We start from the raw sequence: 22,440 nt of genomic DNA on the forward strand, positions 1-22,440 counted from the left end.
CTGTACAAGTATGCGCAGAAACAATGAGGGGGCATGCCTATAAAAAAGGGGACAGGGGCATGCCTATCACAACTGCACCGAAGTGGGGTAGAGGGCATGTCTGTATGTTAACTGTACAGAAGTGTGGACGGGAAATGTCTGTACATTACTGTATAAAAGTAGGGGAGGGGACGTGTATACTACTGTACAGAAGTAGATGAGGGGTTGCATGCAGCAGAAGACAAACATTGCTTAACACACCCTGCGAGAAGCTGCATGCCTCACCATACATATTTCTGTTGCCACCATGTAGCTCAGACGGTTGAACCATTCCACGTAAGCCTCCAGGTTGGAGGTCTTCTTCATGTCTTGGAACAAGGTCTACGGAATGCAAGAAAAATGTTACAGACTTGATTGATGAACAAGTATCCCCTCAAAAATTCACCACAAATACTATGCAAACAAGACTTATACAGTTACTGTAGTTAATGAAACCTGTACAGTCTAGAAAGGGAGAAAAAATAGTCACCCGCTCATCCCACTCTGCCACATCTTTTGACACGAAGGATTGCACAAACTCTTCTGGTCCAATATGGCTGATTCTCTCCTGTTAAGACCAAACATGGCAAATGATATGCATGGCAGCATCAGATATACTGGGCAAAGAATCAAAATGAATGACAGCAATATTGATGATAACAATGAGCGTACAAGCTATGTAAGTGGCCTGCGATCAATGTTTATCTTCTCACCTCAAAGTAATTACACATTGAAGTCCATAAGATACAGATAGTAGGTTTAAAAAACTCAGAAGGAATTTTGTACATCCATCTTTTCCATTGGTTCTACTTAGAATTGTGGAGTCCTTCAGCAGCTCCAAGACATATAACAGGCATTCATCATTGTTGTGTACATTTTGATGAACTCAGGAGGAAAGCATGACAATCCAACTCACCATCTCTATGTGTGTAAGCTGCTGAGCCATCACTACTGGGTCATTGCACACGTTAAGGATGTCCTTCTGTAACAAACATCAAACTCAGTATGGTTAATACCATTAACTTAACAATTCTTTAATAAATCAATTCTTGAAAATAAACATCAGCAAACTGTATCATACGAACAAGTAATAACTGTACTGTAACACATACTCTATCATGTTTTTAGTCAACTCAAAGCCTTTATAACTAACATCCAAAACCCTGAATAAGCAATCAAACTTTAGATCCATTAGATAACATCATTTATAGCACTTGTGATGAATACCATCTTTCATACAAAAGCAAGTGTAAGTGTAAGAATCTGAGGTTGTCCTACCTGTATTGCATGTGGGTTTGTTTTCAGCACTCTGAGCCTGTCCGTCAGACTGGCGTTGATTTTGGTCAGGACATGTTCGTACTTATCCAACACTGACAGCTAGGGAAACACAGGTGACAAGAAATTAAACAATGTTCCCTAAAATTGCAGAAAAGAATTAGATAAATTTGCAGCCCAAGTTCTACAAAGCAATGTAGCTGTCATCTAACAAACTGAGACATCTGTATCTGTATCTATATAGCCGGTATAACCGCCGTTCGGCGTAACACACCAGCTTCGCAGGCACGCGGCGCGGCAGCAGCTGGTTATATTACACAGAACGACCCGTCACACCTAACTTTTGCACATCTATCTGCAAGCGTTCTTTGAAGCTATTCAGAGAAGATGCCCCTACTGTGCTTGGACATCATTCTGATAATAGATTTAATAGATACCAACTGTGAAGTGAACCCTAAGCTAATGCTAATTTATTCCAAATTGTTGTCTCACCTTTCTAACAAGTGTCTGCATGATCTGCCCCACAGTTTTTCTCTGATTCTGAAACACAATGTAATCACATCACAAACATGAAATGGCCAAAGGTACAATTGTGTATTTTACTGCATTGTTCATTACAACTGCAAACAAATCAAACATAGTGAAAGAGCTAAAGAACTCTACTGTAGCTTTGTAAATCTGAAGTAAGTATTACAATAGTATTTGGTAATTCTATAGTGACAGAGATGGCATTTTCCTTGAGATACAATGTACATGTATGTCAACAACTGAGTCGCTAACCTCATTGATGATGGAGCATCTCTGAGTGATGTCCTTCAAATGTTTCAGCATTCTCTCGTCTCTAAAGTCGTAGGCAAAAACCTCCGTCCACTCACTGTTTAAGAGACAAATTGGTTAGATGATACATTGTATATTCACCAAATCGAATGCACAATGAAGCCAAATGCCTCTTCTGCATATCCTTTAATTTTTTCATGACACTGAAAACCCCACTCACCTAATGAGTTGCACAATGTGAGAGCCTAGTCTTCCTTCTGCTGCCTGCACAGTGAACAGGTACCAACATTTTCTTAAAACACTCTGCACAATAGATACTAGAAATATTTAGAGCTTAAAATTCGACAAAGCAAAAAAGTACCATAAAATCAAGAAATGATTTGTTTGTGTCAATTTCTTTGTGAAAAGAGTGATATTTTTGTGCTATTTAATGACAAAGAAATTCTTCATGTACACACCTTGTCTTGTCTGTCCTCTGTAAGCTTCATTTGAAGTCTACATTGCTGAAATTGGAAGAACATCATTAGCAAATTTCAGATCTGATACAGATAGAGTAGAGTTACTGTACATATTACTATGTCATATTACTGTTGAGTCATGTCCTAGAATCTTTATAGGTAGAAAAATACAAATTTGCAAATGCCTTGTCCCAAACACTAGGTATAATTGACCAACTTAAAGGCAATCTTTTAATCAGTAAGTATGCTTAAGAAACTTGCAGAAATAATCTTCTTAATACGAAGATCAAAGGCAGACATGATTCTGAAAGATTTGCCACAAGATTATACTAGTCCTTATGAAGATTAAAGAAACGGATCATCATTATCTGCTAGATTACTTCTTAATTCTTTATTATTAAATACTCAAGCCCTGAATGCAGGTCTCTTGAGAGAAACTGGAAGGCTAGAAGATTAATACTGAAGGATATAATACATGTCTTCACAGTGGATAGTCATTCTTCAATGCCTTATGTTTGTCTCCTATGAGACTGACAAAACGAACTTTTTTTTGTACCATTCCCTGGGAGTAAAGGAAAATGATAGGTTACTTATTTGTGTCTTTCTCAGTCACTATATTCATCTCATGTTTAATTAGATTTCCCCGATGACATTTTGTGGTGGATTCTTCAAGTTACAATTCTTCTGTGTGATGTACGTCTCCTTGGAGACGACAGAAACATCTCCTGGCAGCCTAAATTATTCATCAGCTGTCTCCTTTGAACATGGATCATATGTCATGTCCAATTCTCCATTCACTCAGTCCTCGGAGGAGAGGAAATCAATGTGGCAATGACTGAATAATTGATGATAATGCCATTTCGGAAGACAGGATAGTATCAGGATGCACTTTTATCTGACTAGAAGTGAGCAGAGGGAGATTTTCTAATCATGATTATAGATATCTAGCCATATATGTGTTGAAGAAAATCAATAGGAATAAAAAAAAGTTTTATATACCCAGGAGTCAATGCTGTCATGGATGACAGATATGTTTGAAATGTAATCTTTATAATACATACTTTTTCATATCATACATACTTTTCCATATCATACATACTTTTCCATATCATACATACTTTTCCATATCATACATACTTTTCCAGTTGAATGAATTTCAAAATGAGTTTCAAAATGTAGATTCAACTTAACTTTGGTTTCTGGCTCTTTTAACATAGCAAAATACCGCAGACCAAGTTGGAAACAGATTTATCTGCTCTACACACAATGTACAACAGTACTACTGATACAAAATGTACTGAAAGGTTTTACTGTCAACTACAGTACCTTGCAAACTTCCTCCAGGAGTTCATGTGGTTTAATGAAGAGCCGAGACGACAGCAGGAAAGCAAAGATGTACGTTCTCTGTGGAAACAAAAGTACAGAAATTAGCATTCAATTTTCTACTTAAACCTTTCCTCAGCTACATGTGTATAACTGTAGCCACACACCAAGGATTTACGGAAGCCAGCAATATTACCACACATCCTTCTAAAGCCTGGCAGCTGAATGCTTTTGCACCATTTCAACAGTCTTTTTGTCTCTTACATCTCTTCTTCAAACTTCCCTGTGAATTTTTACAAGTGCTGCAAGGCACATTCCATGCTGCCTTTATCTTTGTGCCAAGAAATTCTAAGCTCAGCACCATCTTACCCTGAGGTATACATTTTGAGATCTTGCCAAAAATTCAGAGATTCTCCCAGGAGAGGTAGTACTATACACAATGTTGTATCTAGATCTGAGTCTGGGATATCATATTTGTCATTATCATTAATCAAGATGTTAAAGCTAACAACTGTTGTACACAAAGTCATGTACTTGTATAGTCTGCGTGGTCCAAGAATGTGATATACAATTTTATAAGGATGGGGTCATCTCTTACCCACTGATATGTACAAGAATAAAATTTTATTGAATGTAATCTTAAGCCACGACTGTTTTCTATGAATTAACAGTTTTTTGTGTGCTAGATGTTGCCCCCCTTTAGGCCTTACCCATTATTTGTCGCCTTATTCAGATTTTGCTTAAGATCTGTATAGACTCTACAACATCAAAATATGTACATTTCCTGTCGGCAATGCTCAAAAATATTTTTGTCTTTTCAGCAGATAGACACCACACGATGGTAGTCTAAATTTGACAGAAGATCAAAATAAACTACATGTAATGCTAGTTCACCTTAATCGAGGGGTAACCTACATATATGACAAACTGCACCATTTTGAAAATATTGCAATTTGAAACCATTGACTTGATATCCCTAAATATCTCATATTCAAATACAACAAAAGCGAACATCCGTCATAAAAACTAGCCTTTACGTCAGAGATTACGTCAGAAAAATTACTATACATGACAACAACCTTCTTCACAATTACAATCAAGACCCACAATATCATGTATAATAAATGATCATCGAAGACAAGATTGCTAAAGTTATCTGATAAGGTCAATCCCAAGTTCAAGGTTTACATTCTAGATAAGTTTAAACTTCAATTATTCATGTGGAGTCTGATAGACATAAGCCATGTAGAGTATTTTCATCCCAAAATGGAACCTAAGAAGACAAAGAGGAGAAATAACATGGGTAGGCTCCTAGACTGAAACATTCCAACTGTAATATCATGAATTCCATTTGTGAAAATGTAGGAAGTACTTCAATTTTTACCATTTGAATGATATAAAGATGACTGTTTCATTCTAATCTCCTTTTTATACAAACCTTGACTCAAATTATTGTGTCGAGTTTTAGAAAACATTTCATAATTGCCATCAGGCATCCATATACCAACTGTTTTTGTTTGCTTGTTTGTTTTTTCTGTGGATTGCACAGAACACAAAATGCCCCTTTTCTGCCTCTAGCTGTACTCATTTCACCTCCAAGTAAGCCTCCCTTGGAGGTTTATAGGAGCAGTTTGCACAGTGATAGAGGAGATAAACAACAGACAGTGCCTGGATGACCCTTCGGAAAGATGGCAGTAAAACTAGATGGCCACAACCTGGTACTATAAAGATAATTGCTAGTTATATACCCCTAACTATCGATCCTGGCCCTGAGAAAAACAGCTTGTCTCTGCAAAAATGAATTGAGATGGGTTGTAACGATGAGAACAGAGGGAGTTGTGCCAAATCTATTACTCGTGGGTAATGAAGAAAGTTTCGTGGGGAATTGTATCCAATGAAGAAATAATACATTTATTATCATACTGATTTTACGAGGACTATTTCCCCATTATTGGAATCATGACGAATATCTGCCATGACTATGCCATAAATCTGCCTACGATAAGTCTTTCATTTCCATGTATATATATGAGAGTAAAATGTACACTGAATATTGATGAAGTTTCCAGTACACTAGAACAAATATCAAATGTTACAAAATGGCCTAAAAAGAGCAAGTTTTATGATTATGTCATACTTATAAAATGTATGTGGAAGTTATTTTTTCCTTTTTTATCCAACTTTCTTAGTCTCTGGTTTTAAAATAGGCCTCTTTAATACATGATCACTTTTTTTTCTATCAAGGGGAGGAGAGACAAGGTGCTAACCATGTGCCTCTGTTACCCTGGGGAGCAGATTCTCTGACAAGCATTAAATTTGGCTTGACCATGCAGCGATGCTACTACATGTACATCTAGGTCACATCTGGCCACTGGCTTCAACTGTGACCCATTTCACGGTAATTTCCATCCTCAAGAAGCCTTAGAATCTACCCAATTTGAATAACTCTCAAATGCCAGATCCACACCAAGACAGAACCGCCCCCTCATGCACACACATACACCAAGAATGCAGTTTTGGAGGCATTGTTTTTCCCAAAAATTCCCTGATATTGATGGACATTACATATCATGACAATGGCCTGAAAAAGTAGTCATGTCATCAAAAGGCATACAAAAGAAGGCTGCACCTTAATCTGTTCCTTACCTCTGGGTAGTAGTCAGGTGTGGGGACCAGGTGTTGTGTGAGTGCCTCCAGTGAGCCAGATACCAGGTTACCATCCTGGTAGATCAGGGCCTACACAAGGAGACAAGTCACACTGGCATGTTAGATCTCTACTACAGGACAAAAAAAATGGATGGAATGAATGAATGAATGAATGAATGAATCAATCAATCAATCAGTCATATTTTCCCTCAGGAAATTTCGTCCCACAAATGGTATTTTGACCATGATAATGACATTGCATTTAGATTCTTGGCTCATACCCAGGGCTGGTGGCACATACATGTACATGTACAAAATACTACTTGCTTCTGAGAATCTACCTGAGGTATGGCATACATGTACACGTAGCCGAAGAAACATGTATTAAACAAGCACAGTCTGTGTTGGAAACACTTCTAATAGAAGTTTGAGAGCATGACTTGGGTAAAACAAAATAAGCCTACAACATGGCTTTCATATTTTGGAACAATTGGCAAGACCACATTTTTGCTATGTAAGCACTCCATATAAGTCCATCTTAAAAGGAAAGTGAAAAACAGGAAATGCATGCACAATTATGTCATGTCCATTGTCATCCTGTTTTTGCAGACTTGTGGCCAACATCTGACACTGCACTTTTTTTTAATGCTGCCTCATTATATACAGGTATTACACTGTAGCACAGAGGTTTCGAAACATCAACACAAAGACATTTTTTCTTTTGAGTATTTGAACACAATCTCACAGTAACTTTCCTTTATCTGAAGAAAAGTTGATTACACAAAATACCAATGCTTCAATAACCCTAACTAGCTTCAGAGCTAAATCTGTAAATACTGTAGTTTTGTCAGGTTTAGTACGTCAATTGAACATAATCTTCTTTGGTACACAAGCCTTTTATTTGTCTAATGACGTTGACTATACACTGATGAAGGTAACAGATTGTTTTTGAAACATCTGCAGAGGAATAAAAAAGGGTTTTGTACCACAGAAGACTATATACATTTATATGTTCAAATCATAAAACTTTGATCTCCTGTATGGATGTATCAAATAATATATAATAATAAATAATATAGAATAATCAAAGTATCACGTTAGTGTAAGTAAAAGTCCCAATGACGTACATATAATTAACTGACATGACATACCTCTGAGGCGTCCAGTTCGTTTTCTCCAGTCTCCGTGGATACCCCGCCATTGCTCTCCCCGGCTGACAGCCGTATGACCGTCGTCAGGTCACGGGCAGAAGTCTGCGGCATGCTTAACTGTAAAGCAAAGAAAGACAATAACTATCAAAATCATTTCTGAATCAACATCATTAGTAATAGACCTTTATAGATTCAAAACTTTAGAATCGATAACATAGGCACGAATGGAAAAGAAAATCAAAATGAAACTTGAGAAATTGGCAAGAAAAAATCTACCAACATCAATTTTTTGCATCAGTTACAAGAAATACACTTGACATGTTCAACACCCCTAGCAGTTTAAGACAGCAAATGGACATACAAATTATGAAAGTACATCCACTGACAACCTGATGGCCATTGTCTAAGAATTGTATGCAGCAGTCCGAGTTCTACTGAAGACCCCCAAAATAGCCCATCTCTCAACATAGCCTTCATGGGACAGTCCCTAACCATGCACCTGTAAAGAGGTCTCCTATGACACACACTCTCAGCTGCACACAAACCAGTAGGTCATAAAGACTTGTGGTGAAGCGCGGCTTACAACGCTGCAACAACATGGACACTACTTCCTGACTACACAATGCCAGTGTTTGAACAGACTCAAAAACAGGATCCGAGTTTCCGCATGAACATAGAAAAGTAGTGTCCGTGGAAAGGTACATGTAAACTTCTTCTGTTTCAGGTTTCCGACAACATTGTTGTTTGTCAAACCATAAATAAAGTTTAAAGTGGTAGGGAAGCATTTCGTGGTTTTGGGAAAATCTTAAAAGTAAGTACTGTACGTTGAGGAAATCTTTACTGATCCAAACAAACAGAAGAACGGGAATATCAAAAGGCTACTTCCTTTCCCCTTACATGTGTATGTCCAACAAAACTTCAACACAAACATCCCGTCACAATAAATTCCTGATGAAAAAACAGTCTACAGCTTAACAAGTGGTTCTGTGCTGTAGCTACATGACTTTGTACAACACAAAGTACTACTTATATATTGAGTGCCAGAAATTTTAAGGTACAATGTAGTTACAGTCAATTTTGAAGCATTTCCTCTTGCGGTTTCGTCAATTCACAAATTGGAAGTAATGTAAATAACTAATATTAGTACAGATCATAGTGCTCTAAATCTCTTAACATCCTAGTAGAATGAAAACTGGCCTTTCAAAACAAAACCACACACGCACTAGTTTACAAAACTACAGAGATTAAGAACAGTCATGAACCTACCTTAGTCTGTTCTCTTTTGACTGCAAAATGCCAATAGCCTTTTTGTCCAAGATAATTGGGAACTGATTGTTTACAGCAACTCAGAGTATTTATAGGTAGATTGCAGAAACTAGTTCAAGCCTGACGTAGTGAGACTTACTAAAGCACTAAGGAATGTGTGGAACATCCAGAAGCCTCCACGTGATAGGCACTGGATCTACCGACCTGGTACCAGCTACATGCAGTAACCACATGAACATACCACAACTGTGGGGAACGTTCTTTACTCTGTACCTTGTGAGGGAAGGGGTTGGGATGCTACTGAAATGATATTTTAAACAGGTCAAAAATTATCCATCAATATCATTAAGTACTACTTTTAGTACCTCTACCAGGAATCATAGAAAGACAGTTAAGCCCTAACTTAAAAACCATCATCTTTTTATAATCACAAGTACTGCAGACCATCTGATGTAAAAAGCTTTTAAATTAGATGCTGCAACAAGCATGTGTGCAACGTTGCAGAAAGATTTGATTTTCAATTTGCCAGTAACAGCTAGCACATTATGCTGAATGTGACACCCCTAGATAAGTCCATCTGGATGGTCCCTAGCTGGAGCATCACTCCTCCAGAGTTCTATTATTATATAAGGCCTGACAGGCCAAAACTGGATCCTTTCCAGTTCAGAGTGTTTGAAAACAGGAAGCTGGCCAGTGCGTCAGCACCAGCCACTCATAACATCAGGACAACAGGACCTTGGATGCCGGCCATAGATTAGAATGTAACCCTTTCACTCAGTGATTAGCTGCTCCAGGACCAACGATGGTCCTGTGGTAGATTGAAAACTCATTGGACAAACTGGTATATGATGGGAGGCAAAGAATATACCCAGATGTGCTTGGCTCCTTAGTTAATACAATAAAAAGAAACAATATCCCGCATTACTAAGTTATTACTTCAAATGTGCTCTGTGAAGCCTTAGTCGAAGAAAAGAGAATTTTGTGTCCTCAACAGTTTACTGACAGTTAAAAACATCTTTACCGTTAAAATCGTTTTTCCCATTATCAACCAACTGTGCAATATTAGAATTCACTAATGAATGAATCCAGAATTTTTTATCTGATGAGATACAGTTTAAAAAGGAAAACAGACCAAAGAGCTACGATCAGTTTGCAGATGCATTACCTGCACATCAGCTCAAGCGGGAAAAACTGAAGGTCACTGATTGACATATCCACAAGTCCCTCTAAATTGTAGCACACAGTATTATGAAGTTTTGTTGTGCACAAGTCTTTACAAAGACCTATTTGTCCTGTAAAAGGCTAATGGAGGTAACCCTATGTTATGACGAAATGGACTTACCCGAATTACAGCTATACGGTGTCGTAATTGCTGTTTTCTCCAAGACATGATTATCAGAACGTGTTGACAGCCGACCTGGGGTGGAGGGTTCTGTGGGACTGGAGGTCACCAGACAATGGGGGCTTTATGACATCATGGTTTGTCTTCTCACCTGAACGAGCCACCCACTCAGGCGAACGTAAGTCAGCGGAAAGGGCACGTTAGTCGACATGACCGACAGAGACCCAGGTGTTTACACATGCACACTGCGGCGGATGGGGGGCAGACAATGTGGTTTAAGGAAACTGCCTCATTTGTTAGAAGATAAATTATATTCTTTCAACAGTCTAAAATATTTTGTACCCACTCTTCATAGACCTTGTTTTGTTGATGAAGACAAGACATAACATACAAAATAAATTAGGCATCTATTCCTGAATAATCATCCAGTTGCTTGTTGTACTTCACATAACTTAAAAGACCTTCAAAACTTACTGTCTTAAAAAAAGGGCATTTTCTTCTTTCTTTAAGGATCATAAAGCCTTGCTGATGCATCTCTCAAGTCCAGAAATGTAATGATGATCCACCTGAAATTTTACTCATGCAAGTAAACCAATCCTAATACAAACTTCAGTAAGTAATATAAGAGAACAACATTGTTATGACTACTCTCAGTTACACAGTTAATGGGTTTGTATGGATGTGACTGGGAGTCTGTTCAATGAAATACTTTGTTTGAATAAGCCACAAGTGGAAACATCCATGTGTAAATAATGATATCACAACAACAAAAGAACTGAGAAAACAGGTAACAATATGAAACCCACACTTCCCACTTCGACCGAAACAAAAAGTTTGAAGAATAACGTGACAGTTTCTTGTTATTTTCCCTTTTCTGCCACGATATACTAACATCTCCTATTGTGGGTACAAACAACTTGAGATTGCTCCCATGAAGTTTCAAGTATGAGGTGAGACAAGGGAGCTACGGCTGAATGGAGGTTGGGAGGTTGGAGCTCATGTTACCTGTAGTTTAGACAGGTGAGATCAGTTGCTTAGGTGCTTGGTATTTCTGAAGGACAACTTTAGAAGTAGGGCAATGGAAAGGTCACACTGACCTGTATGAATAAGATTTGGTCTAGTCGCAATGGCTGTTTTTCAAGAAAGATATTAAACAGAATGAAGAATAAAAACACAATCTAATACCCTATCAGAGAAGCTTATCATTGATGACCTTTAAATCATTGTTCCTTTCTTTCCTCTTGGTACGTCTAATGCAAATGAATTGTCAAACTTGTTTGTCACCTTTGATCTAGCCAGAAGCCTGAGTTAATAAAAGAATTCAAAATCAAATTTTCCAGAATTCTTCCTAGCATACAACAAACATTCAGTATTAATTTATTAACTTACAGATAGCTCCTTAGTTTGTATTCGTATTTCGAGTGTCCCATTTTTCTGGCCAATCACCTCAAGTACCCTGACAGTTGTTTGTTGTTGTTTTCATGACAGACTCAGAAAATGAATGTCTTGGGAACAAGTTGATTAAAGTCCCAAATTACATATTCCATCAAGTAAACCTCTAAAATGTCAGTACAGAAGCCTTCCTCCAACACTTCTCTTCCTGGCAGACAAAAGGTAAGTCTGACAGGTACATATTTAGTGGTAACAACCTATAATTCACTTTACCATAAATGTGTTCAATTTTCCCAGCCTGAGGGATATATCTTCACACCGTCCAGTCAGAGAAAATGTCACCCTGACATGTATGTTATTAAAGCCTGGTAATAACAGGTTTTAACTCCAGCAGGAAAAAAGCACAATTCACACGCACGACCACAATTTCTTGAAAGGTCGACTGTTAACTAAGGCCACACCAATTTAATTTCTTGGTTCACGGATTCGCTCGCTCCTATTTTTTGGAAAAAAAAATAAAAATAAAAATTACCACTCAGCAAATTTTCACCATTAATGAAGCCATTCACCAACTTTCTGGTGTAGCAAATTGGCCTTTATATTATAAGCTCCTTAAAGTGTGGGTACAGGTGCTGTTACTGTACAATAATAGTGTTTTTGTACTTTTTTCAAGCTGAAAACTTTTTTTCTTTATGTTTTGGATTAGTTGTTACCTTTACCCCAACAATTTTACAATTCTTATTTTTATTTTTATTTTGCCCTCTCGCTCCATATTTTTATCTTGCCGGGCTTGCGCCCGGCAAGATAATGTGGCGGATATTTTCCATGGTTCAATGGTTCAATCAATGGTTCAATGTTAACCCAGCCCTTCCAAAGGCCCTTCAAAAGGCCCTTTTCTCTTTGCCCAATTTTATGGCTTAGTTAGACAAGGGTTACATTGCAGTCCAGTATCAAAACTGTATTTTAGACGTATGTGGTCCAGCGTAAATAAATCTACGCTTTAACCCATGTTTATCATAAAGATATATCAAAAATTGCATCAGAAGGAATTTATTTTGTAATAAAGAATAATGCATACTCTTTGTGGGTCAAAATTGTGGGTCAAAAAGTTTTACAATACCGGTTTATTGTGCCAATAATTCATCTGACATAGATTATGTTAATGAGGTAAATTTCCAATATCTCCCTACACTGGGGGATTATTTTAGAGGGTAAAACTTATTGATTAGTTTAGAGGGTAAAACTTCACTGGAATGGATTCATCATTCTTTAATTGTAAAAATAAAACAACGTTTATTTTTGCATTTTGCGACTTGCAGTCTATGCCATACATTTCTATACCTTTTAAAACGAGGTTCTTCAGAACATGTAATGGTTAGCTCAGTGGTAAAGTTTATGCATTGTAATCCAATGCTCCGGGTTCGATTCCCGGAACGGGAATTTTTCAACTTTCTTTTTTTTTAATTTTTTTTTTACACCATTAAAGTACTAGTAAACAATACTTTTGTCTTTTGACCAGAACATTTGGGAATTTCTGTTGTAGTTCTGCATTTTTCCGCTGTTGGGATATTTGAATGAACGAACAGACATGTACATGTAGGGTATATGTCGTTCTAACTTTCATTAAAATGCCCATACAACATCTATATCACATAATTGCACGAGAAGAAACTGATTTTCTCGAAAATAATTGCATCCTGTATGACAAAAAATTTCACTAAACATGTTCATTCTTATATTCCTGGACAAACCTCATTTGCATATTGGTGAATCTCTCCATGCGACCATATCAGATTTAGTTACTCTATTTCTATTTACATGACATTCTAATAACTAGAAAAACGTTCACACATGCAAACCTTAGCAAAATGTCAGCTTTTTTAAAGCACTTGTTCTGGTTGTTTCTGATTATTTTGATGTGATCCTCATGTTTACTGATGAACACTGGTGAAGCGCCGAGGTACCTTTTCCTGACGAAATCCCTACTACCCGGCAAGATACAGCTTTTTTTAAAGCACTTGTTTATGAAAAAATCCGTGAACCAAGAAATGAAATTGGTGTGGCCTAATATAGGAAGGTTGAGAGATGGCATTCAGTTACTAGTGTGTTTTTTTCAAGAAGTTTCAACTCCTTCGTCTGTTTTGCATGGTCAAACATATCGCAGCATACACAAAAAGTGACTTTAAAGCCTAGTTACCCTAGACACATATCTAAGTGTGACAGACTTGAGCGAATGTGAATATGTACATATTCACCAGGAGACATACTCAAAGGTAAACTGTGATTAAATTTCTCAAATTGACAGATATGAGCAATATAACTGTAATGATAAATCCCATTATGGATGCTTACCCTCATTTACCAGATACAAATCTCATCCTAAACCTCCAAAATTACATTGCCAGTAGACAGCAATATATGATTAGAAATAAATGTCCCAACAGTATTCTTGATTATCTATCCGTAATGTCATTCATTGTCCTTGAGACTCCAATGTTTTCTGTATTCATTCTGAAATGATAAAGTGTTGTCAAAATTTGTGACATGTTATCTCATACATAGCAGACTAAGTCATTATGTGGCAACCTTTAATATATACAATCATTACTGCAATTTACATACAGATGATTTCAAAACTCTTTTCTGGGCTTATCTTAGGATTGCAATGTAATTTAAGTCTTATGCATACATAAATAAATCTATATACTGTAGCAGTCTTATTGATCAGAGTTAAACCCCACTGTCTAGCCATTGCTATTAACTGATGATGCAAACATCTAATTGGAAATATGCAATGAATACAAAAGATCCAAAGTCGAAAAGATTCCATTCCAAAATTGACTTTTGCATGATTTTATGCTCATTACTACATGTACTGTCTTCAATGAAGGTACTGATAGATGCTTGGTAAGTACAAAGTTTCAAACTCTCTAAGAAGTAACTTGAGTTGAAATTTTTCTACTTCCTCATTAAACGTTTGGCGATTTCTGGTTTGCCTTGATCATCTATCTATTATAGTGAATCTTGGTTGAGCAGCATTGTTCAAAGCATCAAATGAAATGCTCTAGCTCTAAAAGAATGGATCTGACCGACTTTCAGACAATTACTAGCAACAGGATTGCCAGCCTCCGTCTGTTCTCATTCTCATGTCATCAATAAACCCATATCACCCTCATCTAACATTCTCTTTGAAAGCAGAGAATCTCGTTTACCCATTGATCGAGAACTGCTCTAACTCAGTGCAATACCCATTGGCATTTTTATAGTCGTCTTGCTACATGAAAAAACAACAGTACGTGTAGTCGAAAAAACAGTGCACCGCATTCAACCAACCTGTTTTTTTTTTCTGTTTTTTTCACTTAATCATGATTGAAGTGCATGGCCAAAGAGAAAGTCCTTCTACATTTACCAGACATGAGTGCAATGTAGTATAAGCGTGTCAGTTTATTTCAAAACTTTGCACGATTTGCGTCCCCTTGTCATCACAAATGGACTGGTCCACCATCCTTATCTTTCTAACCCAGACCTTCCTTTTCATCCTCGTAACTATAACTTATCCTATATTTTACGGCCCAGTCAAGTCCTTAAGAAAGGAAGGTTCCTAAAATGACTGTTCATGTGCAAACTGTATCTGCCTGAAATCTTAAGTTTCCATCTTAATGTGAATTACAGCGGATGTTTTACTGGCTCTACCTTTTCTTATGACATTAAGCATGGCAGAAAGAACACTGGGATTGCAACCTAATTAATATTACACACTCAGTATCTGTAACCAAATTGAAACAGCATGCCATAGCTAAAGCGATTTTGCAAACATAATGCCTGAAGTATGGCAAAGGAATAAGATTAATGGTCATGAACATCAAACTAAGGACTGAAGGATTTGAAATATTTCCGCATCTTGGAAGGAACTACAAAGAAGAACATTCCTGCCAAAGGGCATAACGAGTAAAAAGATGTGAAATGACTTGATCAGAGGCGTTGACCACAAAGAACATGCATGTCTCCTGGAGGTCTGGTAATGTTCCTTCCACAGATCAAGGTCACGGCTCCCTGCTTCAGATTGACCTTTAGCGTAACTTTCCGGCCACCATGGGCCATCTGCAGAACCTTATCGCTGCAGACCAGGGCTCTACATTCTGTAAGTCAGTCAGATTTATAGCAGCTACATTACAGAATAAAGTACCAGAGAGTAAGCATCATACTAGGGAGTTCTTCCATGCATGGAAAATAATCATGATTACAAGATATTTGTAACATCAACTCTCTCAATTCTACCAGCTGCCATAATGCCACTATATTATGAGAAAAAATATAATAAGGATTTAAAGTTATTTAAAGAGATGTACCAATGTAACATCAGTAATCCTGAGGTACATACACTTCAGATATTTATGTATTAAAGAAGGTTGTATACCAACATTTTTCTGATGCAACAGTATTATGGCACCCAGTGGAATTATGAGAGTTGATGTTACAGTGATCCATAGAATTGCCATCAACCATTTACATGTTTCATGTATCTGCAACTGTAATTGTCAGTATGGGGTTATTCAAGGGTTAATGTCATTCCATTTCAATGTCACCCCATGTACAAAGCAAAAGTTAAAATACATTTTGTAATGATAAAAATTCAGTTTTGAAATCATGAGAGTTTCGAATTCTCAGATGAAATTCCAACCACATGCTTATTCTTCCTCTCCACTATTAAGCTTTGTATATTACTAACTTAAAGGATAAATGTATGTTGCATGACTTTTAGGAATTTCATTTTCTTCCCTAAGGCCTATTTTTTGGAAAGGCTGGAAGTTACTGTAAGTGATTTAGTCCTGGAATCGCCTTACATTTTAAGTAAGATCAATTACGATATGACTGTTGTAGGATCAATACTGAGATCAATGCTGAGATATCGACCTGAAAGGGGGGGATGGGGGGGGGGGGACATGCTTCCACCAAAGCTGCTTCCATCTTGCCCTGCCATTTGATACACTACCCTACAATGGGATCTGCTGTGCTGCAGGAAACAAATGGGTCAGCATCATGGTAGAAGTGCAGAAGTCACGGCCAAACAACCTTTCGGGCAGGATATCAAGATATTGCTAAGCACAAAACCTGCAAGGAAATTGAATTTCAAAGCAAGTGCTATGCATCATCCTGGGTTTGTGGGAACAGAGTGCTGTGACTTCTACCAAATAGTGCCGTGGGGATTTTTAAATCGATAACGTACAAATTATTCTGTGGCAATAGTACATATTTATTGATAAAACCATCCATGAAATGTTTTGGGGACTTTGGCAATAGCAATGAGGCATAAATCTGTAAAGTTGGTGCTCATCTGTTGGTTATGAGTGTGCAATTTCAGAAGTAATGCCAGGAAAAGAGTTGTAAATAAAACAGAAACAAAATGCATTTCAGAGTATACAGAAGTTTGTGCCATATGAATTTTGCATGGTCTCCTTACTCTTTTATCTCATAGCAGTGTTGTAGGACAGATTATATTTTGTATGCATTGAATTAAAAATGTTACAATTATCAGTGTGGTAAAAATCAAAGTGTATATATGAATAATAAACGAGGAATCAGGAAGTCTACATGGGATACCTATGCCCTCAGTTTTTTGGTTGTTGTTAACTTCAACAAATTGAATATTGACACTATTTTCCTTTCAGTTTCATAGATGAAATTTTACTGTTTCAGGAAATTATCTGCATGGAGGTGAACACAGAAACAAAAGTCTTAATCATCATGCAAAGAATTCACTGCCACTACATGTATTTGATGGACATGTTGCTTTTCTCAATGCAGAAATAATTTGAAACCAAGATTGAAATATTTTCTGAAATTGGCACGCACTACCTGCATACCCTCACCGTTTGACGCAGAGCTGTCGCACATGTAGCACTTTGAAAAATGACAAACTAGCACGGAATCATGCTACAACTGATATTGCTTCAAAACAGTTGGGATTATAAAAATCAAAACATGCCAAGTCAGTCAATATTGTTTTATTATGACTAGGTTTCATTGTCACATTTGGACCCATTTTGTGGGAGTTTTCTTTTAACATGTTTCTCCTTGAGGCACCCCATCACTTGAAGGACAAATGGTTAAAAAACAAGTTCAAGGAATGACAAACTACCCGCAGACCCTCCTACTTATCTCGGAGCTGTCGCAGGTAGCGTGTGAAGGGATGATGGACAAGCTCAAGTTCCACCTGTGACATAAATACAAAGGATGGGAGATTGGAGACCCATTAGGTGCTAGGGGGATTAAAAATTAATGACACAGCCTTAAGCAGATGGCTATAGAGTGCTGGGCCATTTCAAGTTTGTTTCCTATGCTTCATTCTTTCATGCGTTTGGAAATTCCAGTGAAGATATCTGCTTTTTCAGACTAAAGAAATACCTAAAATGAACTGTGATCAGAGCTATGGTAGCCTTCTAGGAATTTGTAATCTAAGGCTGTTGGGACTAGCCAACCCTATATAGAGATACAAACAAACATATCTGAAACTAGACAGGTAACATTTGCAAGCAAATACAGAATGTTTAATTACCTTCACATGGTCTAGCCTAACATTTCGACTTGGAAGTTGGGGAGAGAGCCATGGAAAAAATTGGTTTCCTTCAACGATATTTATTCAAATGTTTAAAAAAGCTTTGAACTCCATTAGTCTTGTCACTTCTGCCGGCGCGGCGGCTTGTTCGATAGCTGCGGCGGTCGTTGACCTCATTTCGAACAAGGTTCCAGAGGTGTTCTAAAGTTCGATTTTGTGTTAAAATTGCTAGTTTTTTCACCCATTTTTGCCCCATAAAATCATTATTTTGAGTCTATATGGGTCCGAATGACCAAAGTGCAGTGCCTTATGTACAGACCTACCAGTTGACTGTAGCTTTCAAGTTAATCCAAGCTCTACTTTCGGAGATATTCATGTTTTGAGGTGCGCGGAGAAAAAGAATCTCGGAGCAAAAACAATATGTGTACCTTCTGTGAAGGTAAACATAATAAATAAGACCCAACAGTGCACCCCTTCCCTTTAGTGGAATTCCCCTCCTGTAGTGGAATTTTCACAGGTGTCTGCATGAAGGATGAGTGTCACAGTGAAAAGTTTCTTCCCAGCTGTGCATTTGACATCATTCCCAGGGGATGGGAGCATGGATGACAACTGCCAGTCTTTGAAGGGTAAACACTGTCATGTTGTTTTCAAAAAGTCTACTGATAACCAATAGGAACAAAGCCACCTGTCATTACCAAGGGAAAGTTTGAAAGATCCCTGTGCAGGGCTGGGATGGAACTGAACCATGAAATTACCTGACAACTGCAATGTTTGGATAGAGGACCACATTATTAGCTAGGCCTCAGACAGTTGGGTCTTCAAAAGGATCTGATATATATAAAAAAGAAGGGTCTGTCAGAACTTAAAGATTCAATTTCATACAGATCTAATTTTTGGTTGCTTAGGTAGATGAGTAATAAAGGACTGATATTTCAATCTTCTCAAAATCTCTCTATATTGAAGCAGGGCAGTAGAAAGCAAAATATTTTCATCAGCACAATCATACATGTACAAACCAATGATAAAATTTCAAATACCACAATATGAAAAGTGATTTTTACACAATACCAAGATTATAAAGAACAGAAGCTTTAACTTAAGTTTAAGATAGTTTTTCACTTCATAATTGAACAAATGGACAAATGGCACCTGTCATTACCAAGGGAAAGTTTGAAAGATCCCTGTGCAGGGCTGGGATGGAACTGAACCATGAAATTACCTGACAACTGCAATGTTTGGATAGAGGACCACATTATTAGCTAGGCCTCAGACAGTTGGGTCTTCAAAAGGATCTGATATATATAAAAAAGAAGGGTCTGTCAGAACTTAAAGATTCAATTTCATACAGATCTAATTTTTGGTTGCTTAGGTAGATGAGTAATAAAGGACTGATATTTCAATCTTCTCAAAATCTCTCTATATTGAAGCAGGGCAGTAGAAAGCAAAATATTTTCATCAGCACAATCATACATGTACAAACCAATGATAAAATTTCAAATACCACAATATGAAAAGTGATTTTTACACAATACCAAGATTATAAAGAACAGAAGCTTTAACTTAAGTTTAAGATAGTTTTTCACTTCATAATTTGAACAAATGGACAAATGGATTTTAAAAGTTTCCACTTAGGAAATATTCGACATTCAAGCTGCTGCAAGAACCACAATATGACAAGATGTATGGCTCAATCTACCAGAGCATTAGGAATACGACTTTGGTCTTTCTGGCAGATATTGAGTCAGTCCGTTAGGGACTTGGGCATTAACTCCTAAGTCCAATATCTGAAAGCCCAGATGTAATTTCAGATGGCTAACCTGTCTAGCCTAACCTAACTGCCAATACAAGAAGACCACCTGTGAGAAATGTATCAAGCGTCTTGCAAAGGGTAAATCATAAATATGGCAGACTTTCAGTTACTGTATTTCTTTCTCTTCAAGAAAATGGGCACCTCTATTGCTTTGAATGAAGGGGGTTGGTAAGTATTGCAGACAAGTTTATTGTAACTTAGGTTGTACATCATTATGTACAAATGTGTAGCAATACTATACTAATAGAGCTGCTCTTTTGATCATCAGCAAACCCAGTCAGAACAATCTGCATAGACAGTTACATGCCGCAGATTCAAGGAACATTTTTTAAGAATATCCAATTGCTGCTTCTGTACTTGTGATCGTAATTCTGTTGGAATAGCCAATACATTTGGCAAGAAATTCAACTCATTTTCTTCTCTACAAGTCATGAATCCCGGTCATGAGTTTATTCATTCTGACTATATACAGTTAGCAGAGGGATGATAAACTTCATGTATACTGAACACGTATCACACAAGCACATAGCTACAAATCACCACACAAATTCAATTTCCACCCAAATAGTAAAAGAGGAAATGCCAAACTTGTCACAGAATATGCCCAGCTCAAGGCCACTAAGACAAATGGCAATGCAAGTGAGACCTTAATTCAATTTTTCCTCCACATCCGTGCAGGTATTTTAAGTGGTGCATGCACAGCAATAATCTGACATCCCAGAGGTTTACTGATATCATTTTCAGCATAGGGGGCAGAAATGTACACAGTTTATCTTCCGGAATGTTGGCAACATTGCCATAGAGGCCAAGTCACCTGCAAGCTCTGCAATATGGAAATGGGCAAAACAAGTTTCTTTCATTGGTAGATTTGTTTTTTCTTTTATTTATTACCAGGTTGCATTTCATTCCTTAAAATCCCTTTCATGTTCAAATGTGCAAAGCAGACTTTTCCCTTTTCCTGCCCTCAGATGATTTATTCTGACTTTTACTGATGAAATGTTCCTTTGAAGTATTTTCATTCCAACGTTTTGGCACCTAGCACATTAATTTTTTATGCTGTTTTGTTCCAAAGTGTCAAAGTGTTAATCAATTACAGTTTATAGTGATTGTTCATCCCTCTTCCTCGCACATTTCCACTTTGTCATTACGTACATATACTGAGCATTTGATATCAAAAATGATATGTTATAATTTCATACTCATAGCAAGCCGGGTTCCTTTCTGTTTCATATCACAAATATTCCCTCTGCATAGCAGAAAGTCACATTCAGCACATATTTTCCAACACGGTCTGCGAGGGTGATGTTTTTTTTGTGTGTTTTTTTTCAACACAGAACATCATTGATAGTACATGACGGATAAAAGGTAGATTGCTAAATTGTATTTGAAAAGTATGATAAGGCTTTCGTTTACTTGTAATTACCCACTTTTAACAATGTTGCAGCATTGGGTATGGGGACTAATTGTAGAAAACACAATTACTACCACCTCAAGATACATCATTTTGTCTGAACTGTTTTCACTAGTGATACTTTATCCATGTCAAAACATGACTTTCAACAGACATTTTAGTTTTTTTTTTATAAGTAGGAACCTCTATGACAGACTACAACCTTAAGCTGCTTCTTTAGCAAGGATGACATATATTCAACAGAAAACTACTTTTTGAGTTTAAATTTACTTTAGATCCACAATTAGTCTCTTTCAATTGTCATCATCCACAATTGTTACAGAAAGAGAAAGCAAGGTAAAAATGTTCTGTTCTATGAATTTGCCATTAAACAGCATTTTTCTTTACTTCAAATACAAATGATAACTTGAGGAGAGAAATTGATTGTGCCAGTCCTTTCAGCATGAATAATGCAGATACCATATTTTACACTCGATTTGCCACGGGAGCACACCAGCCCTCAGAGACGTTATAACTAGAATACTGATGTTTCGCCCGGGGAAATTTGATTGTGGTAACATCACAACTGGCCCAGCAAATAAATAGTACCATGGAAGCAGAACTACTGCGGTTTTACGAACGTTTTTCTTGGCAGGAGACCAGCACTTTGGGATTGTAATGCATTTTACGAAGGTAATGCTATCATTACAGTGTGCTCTGTGGTTGTGAAAGGGTCCCAGGTGTTGTTAATATTGCATAGAAACTCCAGGTGGTATCATTGTCCTCTCCACATGCCATCCCTAACCCAGGTGTGCACAATACTCAAAATTATATCAAACGGCCAATAAGAGCACACCTGCAGTATGAAGATGACCTTGGAGGTAACCCCAACCAGAGGCAATCTTGTTTTGAGTGACAGATGCCAGGTGGCCTATTGTGGGTTTGGAACCATGTAGTAGTGGTCAGTCACAAAGATTTGCTTCTGCTCTTTGTGGTGGGTATACAACTAGGGTTCAGTAACACCAATTACTGTAGG

The 22,440-nt window shown here is 37.4% G+C and overlaps 1 protein-coding gene across 11 annotated transcripts in view; it reads right to left on the minus strand.

Annotated features, from left to right (window-relative positions):
* Positions 1–22,440, minus strand: part of LOC118411543 (ras-GEF domain-containing family member 1B-like) — a 65,372-nt gene that overhangs the window by 6,551 nt on the left and 36,381 nt on the right. For 6 of the 11 annotated variants that reach the window (XR_004830687.1, XM_035813879.1, XM_035813880.1 and 3 more), the window contains 11 exons: positions 7,649–7,765; positions 6,498–6,587; positions 3,855–3,932; positions 2,529–2,573; positions 2,291–2,334; positions 2,074–2,167; positions 1,786–1,833; positions 1,297–1,395; positions 935–1,000; positions 509–586; positions 241–360 (listed from right to left, as the gene is read on the minus strand). Coding sequence is in view for 10 of the 11 variants with exons in the window: in XM_035813879.1 (XP_035669772.1) it covers positions 241–360; positions 509–586; positions 935–1,000; positions 1,297–1,395; positions 1,786–1,833; positions 2,074–2,167; positions 2,291–2,334; positions 2,529–2,573; positions 3,855–3,932; positions 6,498–6,587; positions 7,649–7,765 (879 nt within the window). In the remaining variant the exon portion in view is untranslated. The other 5 variants (XM_035813883.1, XM_035813885.1, XM_035813888.1 and 2 more) reach the window with 5 other exon arrangements.

The sequence above is a fragment of the Branchiostoma floridae genome, chromosome 3 (assembly GCF_000003815.2).
Source record: "Branchiostoma floridae strain S238N-H82 chromosome 3, Bfl_VNyyK, whole genome shotgun sequence".
Taxonomy (NCBI): Eukaryota; Metazoa; Chordata; class Leptocardii; order Amphioxiformes; family Branchiostomatidae; genus Branchiostoma; species Branchiostoma floridae.